Here is a 23,459-nt window from a genome sequence, read left to right as displayed (position 1 = left end):
TCATTTTTCCAACTTAACAAATTATAGATGAATAATGAAATAATGAAATAATTCGTGAATAAAAATGTGAAAACGCACCCAGGCAAGTAACGGGTAAGGGCCGATTCATACTCCTATTTTAGAGCCGAATAAAAGTTGGTTCAGAGCCTACAATGCGACGTCATTTGAGGTTCGGGGGGGGGGGGTCGGGGGTACCGTCCTAAAGTCGGCTCTTCGGTGCTACTGAAAATTTCTGACGAGCCGAAATAATTTCGGCACTACAGCGCCGAAACAGCGGTAAAATAGGAGTATGAATCGGCCCTAAGGGCTAGTTAGAATAAAGCATCGTTAGTTTATACCGTCAATAACATGATCCACCCAATACATTGTGTGGTGGAAAGAGTACTTCAGTAAAAGTACCAATAATCCTATTTAGAACTATTTCGTTACGAGTAAAAGTACGTAATTGAAAATATCCTTGAGTAAAAGTACAAAAGTATCGGCATCAAAATGTACTTAAAGTACTGAAGGTAAAAGTATTCAGATTGCAGAATGTCCCACTTCACAATTCCAAAATGTGTACAAAGTCTATTGAAAATAATGTGTCTCGTTGCAACGCATTGTGATGTTCAGATGGGGGTCCCTGGTACAACACATGTTCAGATGGGGGTCCCTGGTACAACACATGTTCAGATGGGGGTCCCTGGTACAACACATGTTCAGATGGGGGTCCCTGGTACAACACATGTTCAGATGGGGGTCCCTGGTACAACACATGTTCAGATGGGGGTCCCTGGTACAACACATGTTCAGATGGGGGTCCCTGGTACAACACATGTTCAGATGGGGGTCCCTGGTACAACACATGTTCAGATGGGGGTCCCTGGTACAACACATGTTCAGATGGGGGTCCCTGCTGGTACAACACATGTTCAGATGGGGGTCCCTGGTACAACACATGTTCAGACGGGGGTCCCTGGTACAACACATGTTCAGACGGGGGTCCCACATGTTCAGATGGGGGTCCCTGGTACAACACATGTTCAGACGGGGGTCCCTGGTACAACACATGTTCAGACGGGGGTCCCTGGTACAACACATGTTCAGACGGGGTCCCTGGTACAACACATGTTCAGACGGGGGTCCCTGGTACAACACATGTTCAGACGGGGGTCCCACATGTTCAGATGGGGGTCCCTGGTACAACACATGTTCAGACGGGGGTCCCTGGTACAACACATGTTCAGACGGGGGTCCCTGGTACAACACATGTTCAGATGGGGTCCCTGGTACAACACATGTTCAGACGGGGGTCCCTGGTACAACACATGTTCAGATGGCTGTCCCACATGTTCAGGGGTCCTTGGGGGGGTTACAGGGGTCCTTGGGGGGTTACAGGGGTCCTTGAGGGGGTTCCAGGGGTCCTTGGGGGGGGGGGGGGGGGTTCCAGGGGTCCTTGGGGGAGTTTCAGGGGGTTCTAGGGGTCCTTGAGGGGGACCTGCCTGTGAGCGGCACAGCTCTCTGTGTGTGTGTACCACGGAATGCAATGATTTGATTGGCTGAACACGGAATGTAATGATTTGATTGGCTGACGTCGTCATCATTAGGATGTATGATGACAGTCACTTCACACAGGTGTGATTCTTTGAATAATAATGAACATTGTATCAAAAACGTATCTGGTCTTATCCGTCTGTCTCTCGTCGTCATCATCGTGATGATGATGTCACATGTGGAGTAACCATGGCGACCTGATGTGACCGTCGCATAGAGACTCTATCTCTGCTCACACAGAAACACTGAGGAGCCAGACAACAACGCAAACCCAACACACAGCGGTTCAGTGGACGTGGTCTGGAAGGTGTGCAGGTGGGTCAGAGTGTCCTCTGAGGACACGTCATAGAAGGACAGAGTCCCAGCGGGACGGTCCACATACACTGCTACTCTGTAGTTCCCGTTGGAGCGTCTAGAGGGACTGACACGGAGGGCAGTCATCTTGTCATTGTGGTGGACATAGTAACTGTTTTTATAACACTGCAGACTCCAGGACATGACATAGTTATTAATCGAGGAATCACCAGGTCCTTTCCTGCCGATTCTTCTGTCAGTCCCTGCTATATAAACGTTTCCACTGCACTCTACCTCAGAGTAGCAGCGTTCGCTCACACTCTCTGCACTCAGAACCTGAGAACAGTAATCAAACCTCTCAGGATGATCAGGATACTGATGAACCTGTCCCTCCACCTTTGTGACCTTCCTGTTGTCCTCAGACAGAGTGAGCCGACAGTGTGCTGTGTTTGTGTCCAGTGTGAGACGCTGGGAATCTGATGAGAAAACAACACAGTAAACATTAAATACATTATTCACTGACTAAAACACACACACGAAGATGTGCACAGGCACACGCACGTACACACGAAGATGTGCACGGGCGCACGCACGTACATGCACACACACACACACAAAGATGTGCACGGACACATGCACGTACATGCACACACACAAAGATGTGCACAGGCACAGGCACACGCACACACACACACACACACACACACACACACACACACACACACACACACACACACACACACAGATGTGCACAGGCGCACGCACATGCCCGTACACACACATACAAAGATGTGCACGGGAACACTCACGTACGTACACACACACACACACACACACACACACACACACACACACACGAAGATGTGCACGGGCACACGCACTCACAAAGATGGGCACGGGCACACGCACGTACATGCACGTACACACACACACACACATGAAGATGTGCACGGGCACACGTACACACACACACGCACTCACACGAAGATGTCCACAGGCACACACACGTACACACACATATGCACGTACACACACGAAGATGTGCACAGGCACACGCACGTACACACACACACATATGCACGTACTGTACACACACACACACACACATGAAGATGTGAACAGGCCCACGCACACACACACACGAAGATGTGCACAGGCGCGCGCGCACACACACACACACACACACACACACACACACACACGAAGATGTGCACACGCACGTACACACACGAAGATGTGCACGGGCACGTACACACATAAAGATGTGCACAGGCACACGCACGTACACACACACTATTGTGGGGGGTCCCCAGTTCAGATATGATTATTGTGGGGGGTCCCCAGTTTAGTTATGATTATTGTGGGGGGTCCCCAGTTCAGTTATGATTATTGTGGGGGGTCCCCAGCTCAGATATGATTATTGTGGGGGGTCCCCAGTTTAGTTATGATTATTGTGGGGGGTCCCCAGCTCAGATATGATTATTGTGGGGGTCCCCAATTCAGTTATGATTATTGTGGGGGGTCCCCAGTTCAGAGACTTGTAGCGCGACAGACAGACACTCACATCTTGAAAGGAGTCGAGGATTAACCCAGTGATCTATCCAGTGTTCTCCTCCATGATTCACACTGTAGGAAGAAATTATACAAAAATTATATTACCATTGAATGATACAGAGAGTATGAACATGCATCACTTCATAAAGACTCTTCAGCTCACATTCACCATTTATTGAATAAATCAGTGGTTCTCAACCAGTGGTCCTTAACCCATTATGGGCGGGAACCCCTTTTGGTGTTTTAAGCATTATGTTTTGATTTTGATTTGGATCTCTTTTAGCCTTTCGGCTAATCTTCCAAGAGTCCAGAAATAAATTAAAACATTACAAAATACATTATATTACATTTCATTTCAAAAGTACATTTCAAATTGCACTGATGCTAAACGACAACAGTGAGTCAAATGTTACAGCATAATAAAAATACCTATACCTCTAATCACACACTCACACACAGGCACAGCATATGCCTGCCCACAGACAGTTCATTCACCTATCTATGGTGGACTATGCATGGCAGGGTCGTCCTCTTCCCTGAGCCAGCTGAGAACCTGACCGCATACCAACACAGAAACTAGAACTAAAAAACAAAGCTTAACAGAAATCACTACATAATAGTGCATCAATAAAAGCAATCCCAGCTATAATGATGAGTTCCATAATTTAACTGCCCTAGAAATAAAAGATCGGCTTCCCATACTAGTTTTTATTTTTGGTAGAACAAAAATAGCTTTGTGTCTTGATCTTGTGTTGACCTGATGTTTCTCTCGAACTAATGTTAATTTAGGGCGCTTTCACACCCAAAGTTCGCTTAGAAGGTCCGGATCAAGGACCAAGGACCAAATATTTGCATTTTGATTTTGGTCCGTTTGGTGTTCACACTGGACTTTGTAAAGCGTACCAAATATGTAAACAAATGACACGTGGACATGTTAAGCGAACCAAATAGTGAGGGAAAAAGAACATGAGGGGAAATCACTGTCTACAATTTTTGGGGCAACCTTCAGTCACACAGAGAGAGAAGAGAACAGCAACATGACAGCAACAACTTGCTATTGCATTCATTCTTATTAATTATTTTATTAGCCAAATAAGAGCAACAGATGAACAGGAGCAGGTGTTTGAACAATAATGTGCTTGCTCCTGATGCATACAATTCACGTAGGCTATAGCCTACAAGGTATCCCCGATAAAAATGACTTTTCTTCCATGTGTGCACCTTGACCCGATTAGATATATATGTTATTTCTGCGCATCAAATCGGCGGGCATTTCCATGTCATCTTATGGTTTAAACTTGAAGGTGGTCAGTTAGTAGGTTATTGAGCTTCAAGTCAGAAAAGCTCCGCTGCAGCTAATTGAGTTGACCTAGTTTTACGTCTTTTGCTAAAGTGATGTAGGCCTAATCAATTAACCATTTGGGACCACCTGTGTATAGCTTATTTAACATTGGCTTTTTCTCTATACGTGCGGCCGTGCGCGACATGGATGATTTTAAATATTTCAAATTCTCTGTCCCTGCGTCTCTCCCATATGAATATATGGGTCTCTCCCCCTCATGTGCGCCCCCCCCCCCCCCCCACACACACACACACACACACACACACACACAGACAGACAGACAGACAGAAAAAAGGAGGGGACACGAGTTGAAAGAGAAACTCTCGCATGAAGACTCATGCATCGCATGCTTTGTCATAACTTTGCGTGACGGCGGCGCATGCTTAAAATAAACAGATCTACAAGCTTACATCGTGTACCATATACCGTACACCATTCCGTGTCGATAATTATACATCTGTTATTTTTGCGCATGTGAACCTCGTACGCTGCCATTACATTTGCGCTGCGCCTCGACATGCGTCTACTATTAAAATAAAATCAGACTGTCAGCTGTCATATCAATAGTGATCCCCGTAAAAAATACATGCTTTTATAACTAATTATTAATGCAGCCTCACAACTGCCGAAGCCCGACAGCTATTTTGGCTATCGTACTGTATTTGGTCCTCTATAAAGTCCGAATGCATTCACACCAGTAACGAACCGCACCGTGGTTCGTTTGGAAGCGAACCGAGTCCGGCCTTTTTTAGCGGACCATGGTTCGTTTCTTTGATCCGCACCAGATCGGATGCATGTTCACACCAACCGAACCAAAGGGGTAAGCGGACCATGGTTCGTTTTAAACTAACCAAACATGTCCGGTGTGAAAGCGCCCTTATTCTTTATGTTTACTGGTTTATTAGATGTTTTTATTTCAGAAATCAATGCAAGAGACTGTTTTCTTATGCATTCAAGTGCTGTGGGCCATCCCATTCTGTTATGCAGTTCACCTGTGTCTATTTCATACCCACATCTTAAGACCATTCTAGCTGCCTTGTTTAGTGTGATCTGTAGTTTTCTCACATCAGTCTGAGCTGCGTTGCCCCCAATCTGCACAGCAATAGTTAACGTGACTATAAATCAGACTACGGGATATTAGCCTCAACGTCTCTTCAGATAAAAGCCCTGCAATTCGCCCCAATCATTCCTGCCATTTGCATTACCTTTTTAGAGATATCTGTGGTATGATCTGTCCATGATAAATTGTTTTGTATTTTAATTCCTAGTAGTTTGACTTCTGTGACCTCATTTATCTGTACCCCTCCATAAGATAAGTTCCATGGCCCTAACCTATTCCTTTTTCTGTTGGTGCATATGACCATATTCTTAGTTTTATCAGTGTTCAGTACTAATTTGTTATTCTCAACCCATTTAACAACGTGTTTAAAATCATTCGCCAGGTGCTCATGCAACTGAGTTTGTGTTATACTCTATACGAGTACAGATTGTAAACTAATTAAGGATCATTTACCGTATAACGTTAACTCGCAATCTAAATCATTCCGTCTAATTCTAAGAAAAGATTATGCTTTTAGCTGTAGTGCTGCTGACTGAATGATTGGAGCAGAGTGGATTCAGAGGCGGGGCTACTTGGCCAGTAGAAAACAGCAACATGCATGTGTCTCAGACTCTCAACCTCTCTTTCAAACCTCACCGTGCATTGCGTAAATCTCACGTTAATTAAATTAACGCCGTTAAAAGGAATTTGTGTTGACGCACGATTAACGTTAATGTGCGTCAATGTTAACTTTGACAGCCTTAGAATAAATAAAATAAAAACGTAATTTTTAACCAAGATGGATGGACACAGTCCAAGTCGACTCACTTGACAGTCTCCAGTCCAGCAGAGAGCAGCGTCTGCTCAGCATCTCCTCCTGGGTGGTTACGGCTGAGGTCCACATGCTTCAGATGGGAGGAGGGGTTGAGGGCTACAGCTGAAGCCAGAGAAGAACAGCCTTTCTCTGTGATCGCACAGCCTGACAACCTGCAGAGATACAGTATCCACACTTTTAACAAACTGCTGATGCTCCAGTACAGAGAAAACTCAGACTCAGAGTCTGCAGTACAGATCCACACAGAATAAAACTCTATTTACCTCAGTCTGCAGTACAGATCCAGTCTGCAGTACAGATCCACACAGAATAAAACTCTATTTACCTCAGTCTGCAGTACAGATCCACACAGAATAAAACTCTATTTACCTCAGTGTCTGCAGTACATATCCACACAGAATAATTTACCTCAGAGTCTGCAGGTGACAATGTGGACTCTTCACTCCGGCACATAGAAGCTCAATTCCAGAGTCCTGCAGGTTGTTCAAAGTCAGGTCTAAATCTCTCAAATGGGAAGGATTGGAGGCGAGAGCCGAGGCCAGAACTTCACAGCTTCTCTCCGACAAGCAGCAGTTCTTCAGACTAAATGAAGAATACAACCAGATGAGGAGGGGGGAGAGCGAGAGAGAGCGAGAGAGAGAGAGAGAGAGAGAAAAACTGTCGGGGGCTGACCAGCCTGCGCGGGGGCTTACTGACATCTAGTTACGCCCCTGATACTCAACACCAATTAAGAATTAACATTAATATAAATATCATTCAAAACTAGGGGATGACACTCTGACAGAACATATTCAACCACTCATAGTGTCATCAGAGGTGTTTAGTGTTTTAAATGTAGTATCTCAGCATAAAGACTACATACATTAGTCACTGTATCTTATCAATATTAACCCATTTTGGGCGGGAACCCCTTTTGGTGTTTTAAGAATTATATTATACTTTAACTATTGAAAAATAGCAGATCTACAAGCTCATAGCGCATGACTCGGTGCCGCTGTAACAACATATTTTCAGATGGGGGGGGGCTATAATTAAGGCATATATTACATACAGAAACATAAGGTTTTCCAGAAAACTGTCATGATTTAGAAGACATTTTTTAAGTTTCGACGTCATGCCAAAATGGGTGAGTTACCATGATATCAAACCTTATCCACACTTCAAATAAAGTACCACCTCCATAATAACTGCATTATAATCACTTACTACAGAACAAAACGTAACCAAATAAAAATAAAAATGGTATATTAATCTGACCTGAGAATATCCAGACAACAGTTTGGGCTCTTCAGTGCAGCACAGATGAGATCCACTCCGGAATCCTTCAAGTCGTTTCCACTCAGGTCCAGTTCTCTCAAATGGGACGGATTGGAGCTGAGAGCTGAAGCCACAACTTCAATGTGTTCCTCTCTGAGGTCACAGCCAGCAAGTCTGTAATTACAGATTAAATGTAAAATCAGAGATGATCAAAACAGAACAGACCACGTTCACTGTCAAAGAAGTTCCCTGTGGAGCTGTCTGAAATGTGTGTGTGTTTGGATACTTTTCTGGCTAAGCAAATAAGAGACATATTGAATTTATATGTGCTCATACCTTTCCACTGTTTTCATTTGATTGGAATACAAACATTAACCCATTCTGGGCGGGAACCCATTTTGGTGTTAGCACTATGTTACGAGATTGTAGGTCTGCTATTTTTTTTTAAACTGTCAGAATTTAAGACATTTTTAGAATCTGATCTCAGGTCAAAATGCATTAAAGAACCACCATTCATCTGTGCGTTAGAATCTGATCTCAGTTCAGAATGGGTTAAATAATGAAAATAACAACTCGCTGCTGTGAAGAAATGTTCTGTCAACAGTTGAACAGCCTGTACGACCACATGACATTTGTTAAATATTTTGGTTTGCTTAACAAAGTCCTCTGTGAACGCTAAGCAGACCTAATGCAAAATGCAACAACGTAAACATTTGGTCCTTGATCCAGACCTTGTAAGCAAACGTTAGGTGTGAAAGGCACCTAAAAGATCTTCAATCTAGTTCTTCAGACATTAGCAGGATGTTAGTAAGAAGTGGAAGATAGATGGAAATCGTGGAACTTACATTTAAATGTATAAAGTAACGTGTGAACGTAATGACCAAGTTCATTGTTTAAAAGAGCATCCTCTGTACACCCCTTCACTAATGGTACGGTCCATTTCTTATTTGGTATAGTCTGTTTTCATTGTAGAATAACTAATGACACTGGTAAATAGCGCACACACACACACACACACACACACACACACACACACACACACACACACACACACAGTCATAAATATGAAGTGAGTCTCACTGAACTGAAATAATGTTCTCATTTGTCACAATGACAATGTGTACATGTGTTTATTTTTATTTTGAATGAATGAATTATATGAGTGAAAGCTGCTCTAACATGATGATATTCTTGTGACTACTAACCTGGCCTTTTTGCAGTTCCTCACAGCTGGGACCAGTCTCAGTCGCCCCTCCTCCTTTGTGTTGTATTTGTGCAGGTCCAACTCCTCCAGAACCTCCTCTGACATCAGCAGCATGGAGGCCAGAGCTGAACACTGGGTCACAGTGAGTTTCTTCCCTGATCTGTTCTCTGACTCCAGGTACTGTTGGATCCCCTGACTGACTGACAGGTCGTTCATCTCCATCAGACAGTGGAAGATGTTGATACATCTGTCAGGAGAGGCATCATCATCATTCATCTCCTTCAGGTTGTTGATGGCTCTCTGGATCTCCTCTGGACTGTTCTCTGTCTGACTCAGCAGGCCTCCTAACAGACTCTGGTTGGACTGCAGTGAGAGACCATGAAGGAAGCGGACAAAGAGGTCCAGTTGACCACTCTCACTCTTCATGATTTTCTTCATAGCAGCCTCCAGGAAGTCAGACAGGGAACTGTCACTGTTGTAACCATCATCTCCCAGGAATGACTTCAGGACCTCCGTGTTCTTCTGAGTGAAACAGTCGAACAAGTAGACTGCAGCCAGAAACTCCTGGATGCTCAGATGAACGAAGCAGTAGATCGTTTGGAGGAAGAACACATCGTCTTCTTTGAAGAACTTTGTGCAAAAGCCCAAGTTCTTCAAGTCCACATCAAGACCACACGCCTTCAGGTCCTCCTCATAGAAAATGATGTTGCCTTTGTCCAGTTGGTGAAACGCCAGCCTGCCCAGCTTCAGAAGAACTTCTCTTGCATACTTTATGAGCTTATTTTTGTCTGCCTCGCCTTGTTCAGGATTCTCCCGCTGTATCTCACCCATCAGGAAGTGGCAGAACAGCTCAACCAGGGTTTTGGGCAGCCTGACTGTCGTCCCCATGTTCTTCACCATGTTCTTCACAACGGTAGCAAGGATCCAACAGAAGACTGGGATTTCACACATGGTGAGGAGGATCTTTGATTCTTTGATCTGTGAGAAGATTGATCTGGCCTGGGTCTCATCACTGATGCTCTTCGTGAAAAACTCCTTCTTCTGGTCATCTCTGATGAACCCTCGTACTTCTGTCATCCTGTTTACAAACTTCTTAGGGATCTGATTGGCTGCTACAGGTCGTGAGGTTATCCAGATGCGAGCAGAGGGGAGGAGCTCTCCCTTGATGAGGTTTACAAGGAGATCTTCCACTGGGTAAGAGTCGTTGACATTCATGAGGCCAATTTCTTTGCCGAAATCAAACTGGAAATTATTTTCATCATAACCATCCAGAACAAACATGACTTTGAAGGGGATGTCGTTGCAGTTTCCTGACTTCTGCAATTCAGTGAAGATATGATTAAGAACGTCTTCCTCAATAAATCTGGTATCCACGATGCAGCAGTGAATTAGCTGTGCCAAAGTAAACTTCTGTCCCTTGAGCAGATTTAACTGGCGAAACTTGAGCGGGAACACGAGGTGTGGGTCTTGGGGGAAACATCTCTTTGTCCAGTCAGACACAAACTTGTGTACGAGGAACGTTTTGCCAATTCCTGCACAGCCAACGGTCAGCACTGTTCTTATGATCAGTCCAGAAAGGTCTTTGAACATCTGACCCAGTTGGATTTCTGTTCCCTCTCCTGCCTTCTTCATCTCCATCTGTCTGACCTCATGATGGCTGTGGATGTCTGTTCTTTCGATGTCTACATTGTAGAGCGGGGTGAAGACGTTTTCAAACTTGACCTCACGCTGTGTGCCCAGTTCTACACTCAGATATGTGTTGTTCATGTTGCGTTGAAGCTGCTCTTCATAGTCAGTGATGTGACGATATCCTGGTGTTCTCTCCAACAGACCTGTAGCGAACAAAGCATTTCCACTTTATCATATGTCGCTCGCAAGCACGCACACGCACACACACGTTCACAGGCACACGCACGTACACACACACACACACACAAAGATGTGCACGGGCACGTACACACACAGACATTAAGATGTGCACACACGCACGTACACACAGACACACACATGAAGATGTGCACAGGCACATGCACGTACACACACGAATATGTGCACGGGTGCACGCAGGTACACACACACACACACACGAAGATGTGCACGGACACATGCACGTCGTACATGCCTGTACACACACACATGAAGATGTGCACTGCAGGCACATACAGTCGTACACACACACACGCACGTACATACACACACACACACACACACACGAAGATGTGCACAAGCAGATGCATGTACACACACACGAAGATGTGCACAGGCGCGCACGCGCGCACACACACACACACACACACACACCTTACCTCTCAGTTTGGCAGCTCTGTCTCGTCTTTCCATCTCTACTCCTTCTGTCAAAGCTGAGATGTGAGACAGTGATTGGTCAGTGAGATGTGAGACAGTGATTCATCAGTGAGATGTGAGACAGTGATTGGTCAGTGAGATGTGAGACAGTGATTGGTCAGTGAGATGTGAGACAGTGATTGGTCAGTGAGATATTAGATTTTTTTCCCCCACCATAGTTATCACAGATACATAAATGTATGATTTGTATAGATATAGATTTATCATTATAGTTACATAAATTAATTGATTGATCTTATTATAAACTATTACAAATACACTTAACACATTTAACACATTTATTTACTTCTGAAAAACTTTCTACATCAGTGGTTCTCAATACTTCATGTCAATGTAATTGGCCGCCGACCCCCATCTGAAAATATGTTGTTCCAGGGAATATATGTTCAAAGATTTGAGGCACATTTTCAAGATTTTTCAAAAATAGCAGATCTACAAGTTGTAGATCTGCTATTTTTCAATAGCTAAAGCGTAACGTAATGCTTAAAACACCAAAAAGGGTTCCCGACCAAAACGGGTTAAAGGACAACTTTAGTTTTTTTCAGGTTCATGTTTTAGGTCGTTATTAGAGAAAGTAAAAGATGACTGTTATTTTATTTATATTTGTAATCTTTCATTTTGACAGTCTGGTTTTTGACAGGGGGGCAGGGACATTCGAACATGGGGCTAAATATGTATTTATTTTTTTAAACAAAATGTTATACTACACAGTATGGCAGCCCCCTATAGAACCCCCCCCCCCCTACACAGTATGACAGCCCCCTATAGAACCCCCCTACACAGTAAGGCAGAGTACCAGTACTTAATTATAATTATTTTACTCGCCGATACCAAGTACCAAATAGTACTTTTAGTTTGTGTTAAGTACCAGGTCTTATAGAGCGCCGCAGTCCCCGCCCCCTTTCAGAAAAGCGAGTGGCCCAGGAAGTGATTCTGCCATCGGCACTTTTAATATAATTTATTTAAAGACGGTTACGCCGCGGACAAAGCCAATTCGGATCGTGACGAATCATGACAATGAACACAATATTCTGGGACGATCAAATCATTAGAAAGAAGAAAAGAAAGTCAGGAGACAACACTATTTGTTTTATTTTTCGTCTTATAAATTATTTGATCGGCCCAAAATATTGTGTTCATTGTCATGATTCGTCACGATCCGAATTGGCTTTGTCCGCGGCGTAACCGTCTTTAAATAAATTATATTAAAAGTGCCGATGGCAGAATGCATGGGGCTTCCACTTCCTGGGCCACTCGCTTTTCTGAAAGGGGGCGGGACTGCGGCGCTCTATTCCCTAACTTGAGTAAACCTTGAGGCGTGATCAATGCCATTTGGCTATTCTGAGTGGCCAAAGAGCATTGACCACGCCTCCAGGTCTTTAGTTTACTCAAGTTAGGGAATAAGACCTGGTATACTTAAGACACGCAAAATACAGCCCTAGGTGTTCCATTATAAATCACTTAAATACTAGGTCTCTTGTTCCACTATAAATACTTACGAGGTTTCTTCTTCCAGAGTAAAACTCCAAGTGCTACTATTGCTACTATCACCACGACAACAGTAATGATCCCACGTCTTAGTCCTCTGCCTGGCGGTGCTGGTGGTTCTTTAGTGGCTGAAAGACACAAATGTAAAACAGAACTATAAGAGTAAATGTCTTTTACCTTTTCCATTCCTCTGCGACCACTTCCTGGTAAAAACAGGAAGTGAACAGATCCACTATAGATGGGCAAGGACTGTCTAAAGAGGACGGGACGCGAAGACCGTATAAGGGCGCCGCCATGTTGGCTCCACGGTGCTCCATGGAAGGACAGAAACATGCGCAGTGGGCTTTATGCAGCCGACACTTCCTCCTTCAGCTTCCTAGGGTCTCAACTGGGCATGTTTCTGTCCTTCCATGGAGCACCGTGGAGCCAACATGGCGGCGCCCTTTACGGTCTTCGCGTCCCGTCCTCTTTAGACAGTCCTTGCTAGATTTGGGGGGGGGGACCTTTAGCATGCTGTTAGACCACCCATGAGGTCTGGGACCTTTAGCATGCTGAAAACTGGAGTTATGGCTGTTTAAAGCCCAGCCAATAAGATTCAATAATGATGGTCCCCCTAGCAACCCCTCAAGGACCCCTGGGGGTCCCCGGACCGCACTTTGATAACCACTGGTATGGCTGGCAAATGAGAGGAGACATGGACGGAACCTCTGGGCAATGGGATTACATACATCCAGGCAATTAAGGAATAGCTCTTCGTCATGCGTTGTGAACTTGTGAGCTTGTAGATCGGCATTTTGCGTGTGCGTGCGTGCATGCATGTTTGAGCGTTGGCTTAAAACATCGCAATTTTAACTGTGATTACAGTGTGACGAATTCAAATACCGTTTGAACTATTAGAAAGGCTCTGTTCTTGGTTGCCGTTTCACACTTAAATGATGTTTCTATGTAACAGTATGCCAGTTATGCCAGAGTAATGCTATCTTTGTATCACTATTCACTATGGTCCATGTGACAGAGGGGTCGAAGTTGAATTAAGCAATATTACACGAGAGGGTGTGGTTTAACGTGATTATTGCCACGACAGTGATGCGGTCAGGAACGAGACGTAGTCGAGTTCCGCAAGCATCACTGCGCACACACACACACACACACACACACCTTTGTAAAGAGGGTTGTGATAAGAACTCTGCGCCTCACTGAACAGGTTCTTTATTTGACAGGATATTGTTTTAACCCTTCGCCCTTTCTCATTGTTGTAGATGGTCGTCTCCCAGGAGTTGGGTCCGCTCCATTCGCCTGCATCGAACTTCCAGCGATAGTCGACCCGACCCGACTCTGTGACGTCGTCAGTCGTACAGTGCAGCGTACAGTTGCTGGAGTTGGAGTCACACTGTTTGATGTTCAGGGTTGGCCTCGGGACTTTCTCTGTGGAGGACACAGAATTAATTACTGCACCACACACACATCTAGCATCCATCTTCAAGTAGGTGTCTCCTGTCACAGGCCTAATGGTGTATATAATATACCACAGGTTGTAGTATATGTACATGTGTCTCCTGTCACAGGCCTAAAGTTATATATAATATACCACAGGTTGTAGTATAGGTACATGTGTCTCCTGTCACAGGCCTAATGTTGTATATAATATACCACAGGTCATAGTAGGTACATGTGTACATGTGTTCAAACGAGCACCACTCCACACGTAATCAAAACAAATAATTCAGCTGCTCTGCTGAAGTCGGTGGCTAGGCTAGCTAGTTTCGTGGGAAACTTGTGGTCGGAGTGACTACATCTGTCATTTAATTTTTTTTTGTTTTTTTCAGCGATTTTCTTAGTTTTAAGGGTAACGGTTATATAATTTATAATATTTTTATATTTTATATATATAATTTATAATGTTATATAACAGTTTAGTGTTCACTTGATCATTGTTGGCAAACCGTGTGGGTTTATTGTCATTGTTTATGTAAAGTGTAAAAAGTGTCCTGTAAGTCCATATGGACGGGGATTTCTTCGGAAGCATGACACTTGAATAAAGAATCAACCAATCAAACAAAAATCTATCATGAACACACTTTTACGGGGCTTCAACTAGTCGACTATTCAACTAGTCGACTAGTAAATCCACTAGTTGATCATGCTGGTACTAGTTGACTAGTTTATAAGAACCTGGTAGGTACTAGTTGACTAGTTTATAAGAACCTGGTAGGTACTAGTTGACTAGTTTATAAGAAGAAAGACTTCTTCAAAAACTGTCAGGATTTAAGGAGACATTTTGTAGAATCGTCCTCAGGTCTAAATGGGTTTAAATAAATGTATCGATAATATAAAAAAACCCCCACAAGATTAAAGGACAGCCAATAAATGACGAGTCAGACTTAAGGGCAGTCCATACTCTCTCCGACCACCGAACTTTTCGTCGGAAAGATCAGACTTTAATTCTTTCTCCGAAGTAGAAGTTCGGAGAGTCACAACATCTGGGAGTGCTGCAGCTTTCAGAACAAAAATTCGGAGGAATGCGTTTCAGAAGTTGCGAGTGACGTCATGTTGTAGTTGTACCAGAGCTTTCCGACGAAAAGTTCGGTGGTCGGAGACAGTATGGACCGCCCTTTACTCATCTCTGTAAGCAGGTAAGTCTTGTTGTGAGTCATACTTACTCATCTCTGTAAGCAGGTAAGTCTTGTTGTGAGTCATACTTACTCATCTCTTTAACCAGGTAAGTCTTGTTGTGAGTCATACTTACTCATCTCTGTAAGCAGGTAAGTCTTGTTGTGAGTCATACTTACTCATCTCTGTAAGCAGGTAAGTCTTGTTGTGAGTCATACTTACTCATCTCTGTAAGCAGGTAAGTCTTGTTGTGAGTCATACTTACTCATCTCTTTAAGCAGGTAAGTCTTGTTGTGAAGTCTGACGTTGAACTCCACAGAATACAGCCCGATGTCTTCTACGGTCATGTTGTCGATGACCAGCCGTCCGGTGTGTGTGTCCAGTGTGGAGCGGTCTCTAAACGTCCCGTAGTAATCCAGTTCTTCTAGTAATCCAGATCGATACCATTCTGCTGCCATGTTGCCAGCTGTAAAAGACCACAGAGCAGTGTTGTTTTCATCCATTGATACTATGACAAAAAATAAATGTCCGTCGACTGTACCTTTTTCCACTGGCGAAAACGGAATTAAAAACTAAATGAAAACTAAGCTATGGCGACTAAAACTAAGACTAAATATATTGACAATTTCGTCAACAAATAAAAACTAGACTAAAATGTTAGGAAGGGACTAGTGGACAAGAGATCTAGTATAAGTCATTTTACAATTGGTTGCATGCTGAAAATAGCTGATCTACAAGATCGCATCGCGTTGCGATGCGTTGTGAGCTTCTAGATCAGCTATTTTCAGCAAGCTATTTTACGACAGCGTAGCGGGCCACCAAAATAAATTTTGTTCGACTACATCAACTGTAGATTAAAGGCTCATACATAGTCTGGATTTTCGGTGGTGGGGTGACCACCGAACTACAACATGACGTCACTGAGCCGCGGTGAAGAGCAAACCACCGCCACCGCTCCAGCCCTTCCCTCTGTTTTTACTCACCACCGCTCAACGTTATTTCAGCTCCGGTGGTCAGCTCACCACCGCAGCGGTGGTCACCTCACCACCGAAAAAAATCCAGACTAGTATGAATAGGCCTTTAGTCGACAAAAATCTTATGATATTTAGTCGACTAAAACTAGACTAAAGACTATAACATTCCAGGTGACTAAAACTAAATGAGAAACTATTCAAGAGACTATATGACTAAAACTGAAATCAACATTTGCTGCCAAAAACAACACTGCCACAGACCAAAAGATACTTGCCTCCAGCAGTGTTGTTTTTGACAGCAAATCTGGATTTTAGTTTTAGTCAATAGTCATAAATAGTCTCTTGAATAGTTTTAGTTTCAGTCACATTTTAGTCACCTGGAATGTTTCAGTGTTTATACACTCGCTGAAAATAGTCGATCTGCAACACGTTGTGAGCTTGTAGATCTGCTATTTTGTAGTTTCCACGCTGCTTCACCAACCATAAAGAGCGTCGGTTTGAAACTCTATACTGTGTCATCACCACCAGTCCACATACCGTGCCACGGCGCGGACACACCGGGGGCGTGCCGCCACAGGATCTGGTGAATGGCTTCAGGAACGGAGCGGTAGTCTGGGAACAGTTCCACGCGGATGCCTCTGTCTTGTGGTGGAAGGTACGTCACCTCATGGGCTGTGGAGAGAAACGCATGGCAGTCAAGTTGAACAGTTAAAGTATAGTGGAATGTAAAGGCCTTATTCATACTCGTTTTCAGTGAAGAGCTGACCACCGAAAACTACAACATGACGTCACTGAGCCGCGGTGGTAAGAGACTCACCGCTCACCCCAAACACACCTCTCTGTTTTTACTAAAACTACAACATGACGTCACTGAGCCGACAATTTTCAGAAAAACCTCATGTTTCTATGTCAGTGGTGCTCATGCCGTGCAAACAGCTTCTTTTCCATCCACCAGCTGTCTGAAAACCCGGAAGAGACGCCGGCAGACAGTGGAAAACGGCCGCGCTCGTCTGCCCAGGTCTGGAAACACTGACTCCTGCTCTGAGGCTAAAACGGCCGCGCCCAGACGCCCCAAATGTGCTTACGCTGAAAAACGTAGGCGCAACACGAGGATAAAGGAAACATTCAGCACATTAATGTCCTCCAGTTGGCTATAAATAATTCACCACAACTACTGCTTGAACCTACAGAGGGTCCAAAATGCTGCTGCCAGACTGATAACTGGAACGGTAAAAAAAAAACAAGATCATATCATCCCAGCATTGGCAAAACTACACTGGTTACCTGGTTAAATTCCGCATTCAATCTAAATCACTCCTCTTTGTATTTAAATCCCTAAACGGCCTTGCCCAGTCCTACATTTCTGAACTAATAACAGCTCCCCCTACCACCAGGACACTCAGATCCTCCACTCTCAAACTCATTGCAGTCCCCCCCCTTCAAATCTGAAAACCAAAGGTGATCAGGCTTTAATTCTCTGTAGCTGGACCTACACTTTGGAATAATCTTCCACTCCACATCAAGGCTTATAGCCACACCCTGGAGATTTTTAAATCAAACCTGAAAACACACCTTTTTAGTCTGGCTTTTAAATAATACAGTGTGAAGTTTAGTGTTTATTGTTCTTCATTGTTTTTGTTGTTATTTTGTTTGATTGTATTACATGTTTTATTATTGCACTGTGATGGACTACGGTCTACCTGTTCTGGACAGCACTTTGGGTCAACTGCTGTTGTTTTTAAATGTGCTATATAAATTAAATTGACTTGACTTGAACTTCCACGACAGCAGACAGCCTATAAGTACAAATATAAATTATTAAAAAAGGCTCCTACTACAGTGGGGATTATCCAACGTGGTGGGGGAAACTTTACATCATACTAAATTATGCCAAATAGTTTATAGCAGGGTCAATATAAGTAAAACAATATAGGCTTTCCAGTTTCCACTGGAGAATTTTATAATTTTTTATATATTTATTTCCCAAAAAGAACACAGACAGCCAATAATAGCATATTACAAGTTATGAATCTTCAACCGTGTTTGCTGTAGTAACTCATGTGCATGCAGGGCTTGCTGCCGACGGCGGTATTATTATTCATCGTTAGAAAATGTTCGGGTGTTCTGATCCAATAGCCGCCTCCCCTCCCCTCACGTCAAAACAGTTCTCAATGTTTACATCTTGACGAGAAGACATGTGGACATATCTTTATGGAACCATGCAGGGAGAGCGAGAGGGGGGAAAAACGAGTGATCAGTCAAACATGTTTTTTGATACCAATCGTTGCATAGAAGCATCATGGTTTTGTTGTGCGTACACAGTACACACCCATGCCATGGTACTGTGCCAAGAGAACTCACAAATCAAGACAAACATCTACCGTCGACCGATGTTAACCATCTCAAACCCTCACCCTAACCTAACCTCCCACGGGACAGCACACCTAAACCTAACCTAACCCTTAAATTAACGCACCCCTCAGCCCTCACCAACCTTAATCCGGTCGTGTTAACGCACCCCTCACCAACCTATGTCTAACCAAAGGATGCCTCCCGAGCCACTGTTACAGGGAGTGGGGAACACCCCCTTTTCCAATGTGATCGAACTAGCCATGTTGTTTCTTAACTTAAGTGGCTTATATCTTTATGGGTCCGAGCCATGTCGGTCTGTCTCTGCCCCAAAAAGCAAGAATTTCAAACCCACAAAACGTATATTTGTCTCTTTCCTTTCGTTATTTTAATCCATTGGATGATATGTCCCAATCTCTTAACTTCATGTTTTCGTCAACGGACAATCGGACATGGAGAAAACGAATTAGAAAGTAAATAATAAACTCCTCCCTATGCACTGGCCCAATACACACTGACATTCTGCATTCATTCTAGCCCAAATTTTTTGATTCTCGTAGAGGTTTTTTTCTACGAGAATCAAAAAATTTGGGCTACATTCATTCATGAGTAGAATAATGTTATACTTGGACAGCCTAGCTATACTTCAAGTACATTTTGAACACCGATGGGTTTGTACTTTCAACTGGAAGTAAATCCCGGACATTTACTTGTGAGTTCACTAGTTGTGACAGAGTGTGTCTGTGTTGCAGAGTTGATGTTAAAACTTATAAAGTCAAGTAAAACTACTTTTTTCCCCACCGTGTCTCGGCAGTCAGCAGCCCACACACCCACACACACACACACACACAAATCCACATTTAACCTTCTATTTTAAGCCTTTACAATAAAGTAAATATCCAGACAGTCACACAATGATACACAGCTCACAGCTGTATAAATCAATATAAACCACATTGAATCCATTTGAAAGGACCTTTTTGAAAACCACACCCTGTTTTCCTTCCGGGTACTATGTGTTAAAAAGTAAAGGGTTTTAGTTTCCAGACGGGTTTTAGTAACAGTGAGAATGTACGTGTACATAATAGCCTGTACCTGTCCCAGGTGTGTTACAGCTGCTCAGAACCAGCACCAACAGCACGTAGAAATTAATCCTCATGATGATCTTGGGCCTCAAAGCCGTTAAAACTCTGCTGTTTACCGTGAAGAACAAGGAAGACAGGAGGGCCTCCATGTTGTGCTCTTCTGGTTTCACTTTCAGGTTCCTCTGCTGTGAAGTGTGGCTTCCTCCTTCACCCCTAGTCCCTATACTAGCCTCTCGAACCCTGAGGCCTGAGCAGGGGCTCTAGGACACTCCCATTCGATGCGACGCAGAGCCATCTAATAGAAGAGTTGCGACATTGAGTGGGCAGAAAACCGAGCATGCAATGCATGGAGAGGGACAAGCTGGAGTTGGAAATACATTGTTATCGAGGGCGGCGCTATTTTTAGGCAATGTGTGCAACATCCCATGACTGTTTTAACTTTTAAGGTATTGCACAGTGACAACTAAAGTCTCTGTAATGTAATGTTTTATGTTGTACTATTACTACACTACAAAACGATCTAAAATAAAGGGATTTAAGATCATTACAGCTGGGCTGTTGTTGCCATGAATGCATTCTGACTGCTACTGGACTGGTCCAGGACTCAAATAAAAAATCTCAATAGAAGTCTATGTAGGAGAAGAGCCTCCATATTGGACTGAACGTCTTTAAGGCTCTGATTCAATTGAAAGGAGCTTTATTGGCGTGAGAAAACATACGTTTACAATTATTGCAGAAGCAATTGTGTCACAATCAAAAACAGTTGAAAATGCGGAAGGCATAACTATAGTTGGAGGAGGTAGTAGACCAGGGTTCCCCAATTAATTTTCCTCAAGGGCCATATTTTGACTATGGTACCAGGCTGGGGGCCGAAGCGCTAATTGGGGAACCCTGTAGTAGACAGAGACAGTATGTCACATCCTTTAAGGCCTACATGTTACTGTTAGTATACAGGGTAGGCTATAGGCCTATATATACATATTTTTGCCGTCACTTTTTTAGAAACAAGACCAAAAAAACAACTAGACTTTAGAAACAAGACCAAATAAACAACTACACTTTAGAAACAAGACCAAATAAACAAGTACACTTTAGAAACAAGACCAAATAAACAACTACACTTTAGAAACAAGACCAAATAAACAACTACACTTTAGAAACAAGACCAAATAAACAAGTACACTTTAGAAACAAGACCAAATAAACAACTACACTTCAGAAACAAGACCAAATAAACAACTACACTTCAGAAACAAGACCAAATAAACAACTACACTTTAGAAACAAGACCAAATCTACACTTTAGAAACAAGACCAAATAAACAACTATAGGCTACTTTAGAATTAGAAACAAGACCAAATAAACAACTAGACTTTAGAAACAAGACCAAATAAACAACTATACACTTTAGAAACAAGACCAAATAAACAACTACACTTTAGAAACAAGACCAAATAAACAACTACACTTTAGAAACAAGATCAAATAAACAACTACACTTTAGAAACAAGACCAAATAAACAACTACACTTCAGAAACAAGACCAAATAAACAACTACACTTTAGAAACAAGACCAAATCTATACACTTTAGAAACAAGACCAAATAAACAACTATAGGCTACTTTAGAATTAGAAACAAGACCAAATAAACAACTACACTTTAGAAACAAGACCAAAAAAACAAGTAGACTTTAGAAACAAGACCAAATAAACAACTACACTTTAGAAACAAGACCAAATAAACAACTACACTTTAGAAACAAGACCAAATAAACAACTAGCCTACACTTCAGAAACAAGACCAAATAAACAACTACACTTTAGAAACAAGACCAAATGTACACTTTAGAAACAAGACCAAATAAACAACTATAGGCTACTTTAGAATTAGAAACAAGACCAAATAAACAACTACACTTTAGAAACAAGACCAAAAAAACAAGTAGACTTTAGAAACAAGACCAAATAAACAACTACACTTTAGAAACAAGACCAAATAAACAACTACACTTCAGAAACAAGACCAAATAAACAACTACACTTTAGAAACAAGACCAAATCTATACACTTTAGAAACAAGACCAAATAAACAACTATAGGCTACTTTAGAATTAGAAACAAGACCAAATAAACAACTACACTTTAGAAACAAGACCAAATAAACAACTACACTTTAGAAACAAGACCAAATAAACAACTACACTTTAGAAACAACTTTGACGTGTCCAAACACAACATTCCTGCCATTCAGCCTAAAGGAAGAATGAAGAGGTTTGCTATTTTCACTATTGCACACTGCGTCCAAGGGATGCACACACACACACACACACACACACACACACACACACACACACACACACACACACACACACACACACACACACACACACACACACACCTCAAAGGTTACTATTACTAGAGAACTGGTTGGATGGCCTTCTAACAGGTCTAGTGTAACCAAATGGACCATTTGGTCCATGTCTGTAAGTCTGAGAGTGTAACACATGTAACCAAATGGACCCTTACAGGTCCAACACTGGTTATTGAAGCGTGCACACACACACACACACACACACACACACACACACACACACACACACACACACACACACACACACACACACACACACACACACACACGCACGCACACACACGCACGCACACACACACACACACACACACACACACACACACACACACACGCACACACACACACACACGCACACACGCACACACGCACATATAACCAAATGGATCCTTGCAGATTCAACACTGTTTTTTGTTAATCATCTAATGAAATGTCGGAGTTCGACAAGAGTACGTTTAAAAAATCAAAGCAAATACCGGTAATTCGAAAATGTTATTTTTGTGCTTTTGTGTTTCTCTTCTTTATATATTACTTTACTGTTGAAATGTTAAATTTACATTTCAACAAAAGGACCTGTACAACACAAAAACTAAGGCACTGGTGTCGTACTTCTGGTTTACCGGAACGGGGTTCAACTCCCTGCAGTGCCCTGCACAATGTGTTGTATTTACATGGTTCATTGGTCCATGGTCTCAGAGGTCATTGGCACGCCGTTTTTCATCATTTTTGAGGATTTGAAAAAATGAAAAAAAACGATGGCTTATAGCCCATGTTTTTTGAAATTTTGAAAAAAAAAGTTATCCTCGTTTCTCATCATTTTGGACCATGGACCATTATAGCCCATATCGTACGGCATACTATAGCACGCCGTTTTTCATCATTTTTGAGGATTTGAAAAAAATGGAAAAAAAACGATGGGTTATAGCCCATGTTTTTCGAAATTTTGAAAAACATGGGCTATAACCCATCGTTTTTTTTATTTTTTCAAATCCTCAAAAATGATGAAAAACGGCGTGCTATAGTGAAAATACCTCAAAATTGTACACATTGTACTAGTACTTAGTTAGTTTCCACCACTGATAATGGTATCAGGTACCGTCGCCCATAATCCATTTCACCCTCACTTTTTTCCGCTGACCTCATGGCGACGTCTCAGTGCG

The 23,459-nt window shown here is 42.8% G+C and overlaps 1 protein-coding gene across 1 annotated transcript; it reads right to left on the bottom strand.

Moving 5' to 3' along the window:
* Nucleotides 1–259: 259 nt before the first annotated feature.
* LOC308336546 (uncharacterized protein) lies at nucleotides 260–20,119 on the bottom strand. Its single transcript, XM_080793940.1, has 12 exons — nucleotides 19,939–20,119; nucleotides 17,032–17,166; nucleotides 15,786–15,986; nucleotides 14,069–14,335; nucleotides 12,922–13,038; nucleotides 11,365–11,418; nucleotides 9,060–10,890; nucleotides 7,855–8,028; nucleotides 7,006–7,179; nucleotides 6,591–6,749; nucleotides 3,392–3,453; nucleotides 260–2,303 (listed from the first exon to the last, which is right to left on the bottom strand). Exons 1-12 carry the CDS (start codon nucleotides 20,075–20,077, stop codon nucleotides 1,756–1,758), a joined length of 3,861 nt encoding a protein of 1,286 aa, XP_080650066.1. The 5' UTR covers nucleotides 20,078–20,119; the 3' UTR covers nucleotides 260–1,755.
* Between the last annotated feature and the right edge of the window lie 3,340 nt (nucleotides 20,120–23,459).

This window comes from Protomyctophum bolini (genome assembly GCF_963924005.1).
Source record: "Protomyctophum bolini genome assembly, chromosome: 21".
Lineage (NCBI taxonomy): Eukaryota > Metazoa > Chordata > Actinopteri > Myctophiformes > Myctophidae > Protomyctophum > Protomyctophum bolini.
The sequence above is the reverse complement of the archived record's forward strand: the minus strand, read 5'-3'. Positions and strand labels throughout refer to the sequence as shown.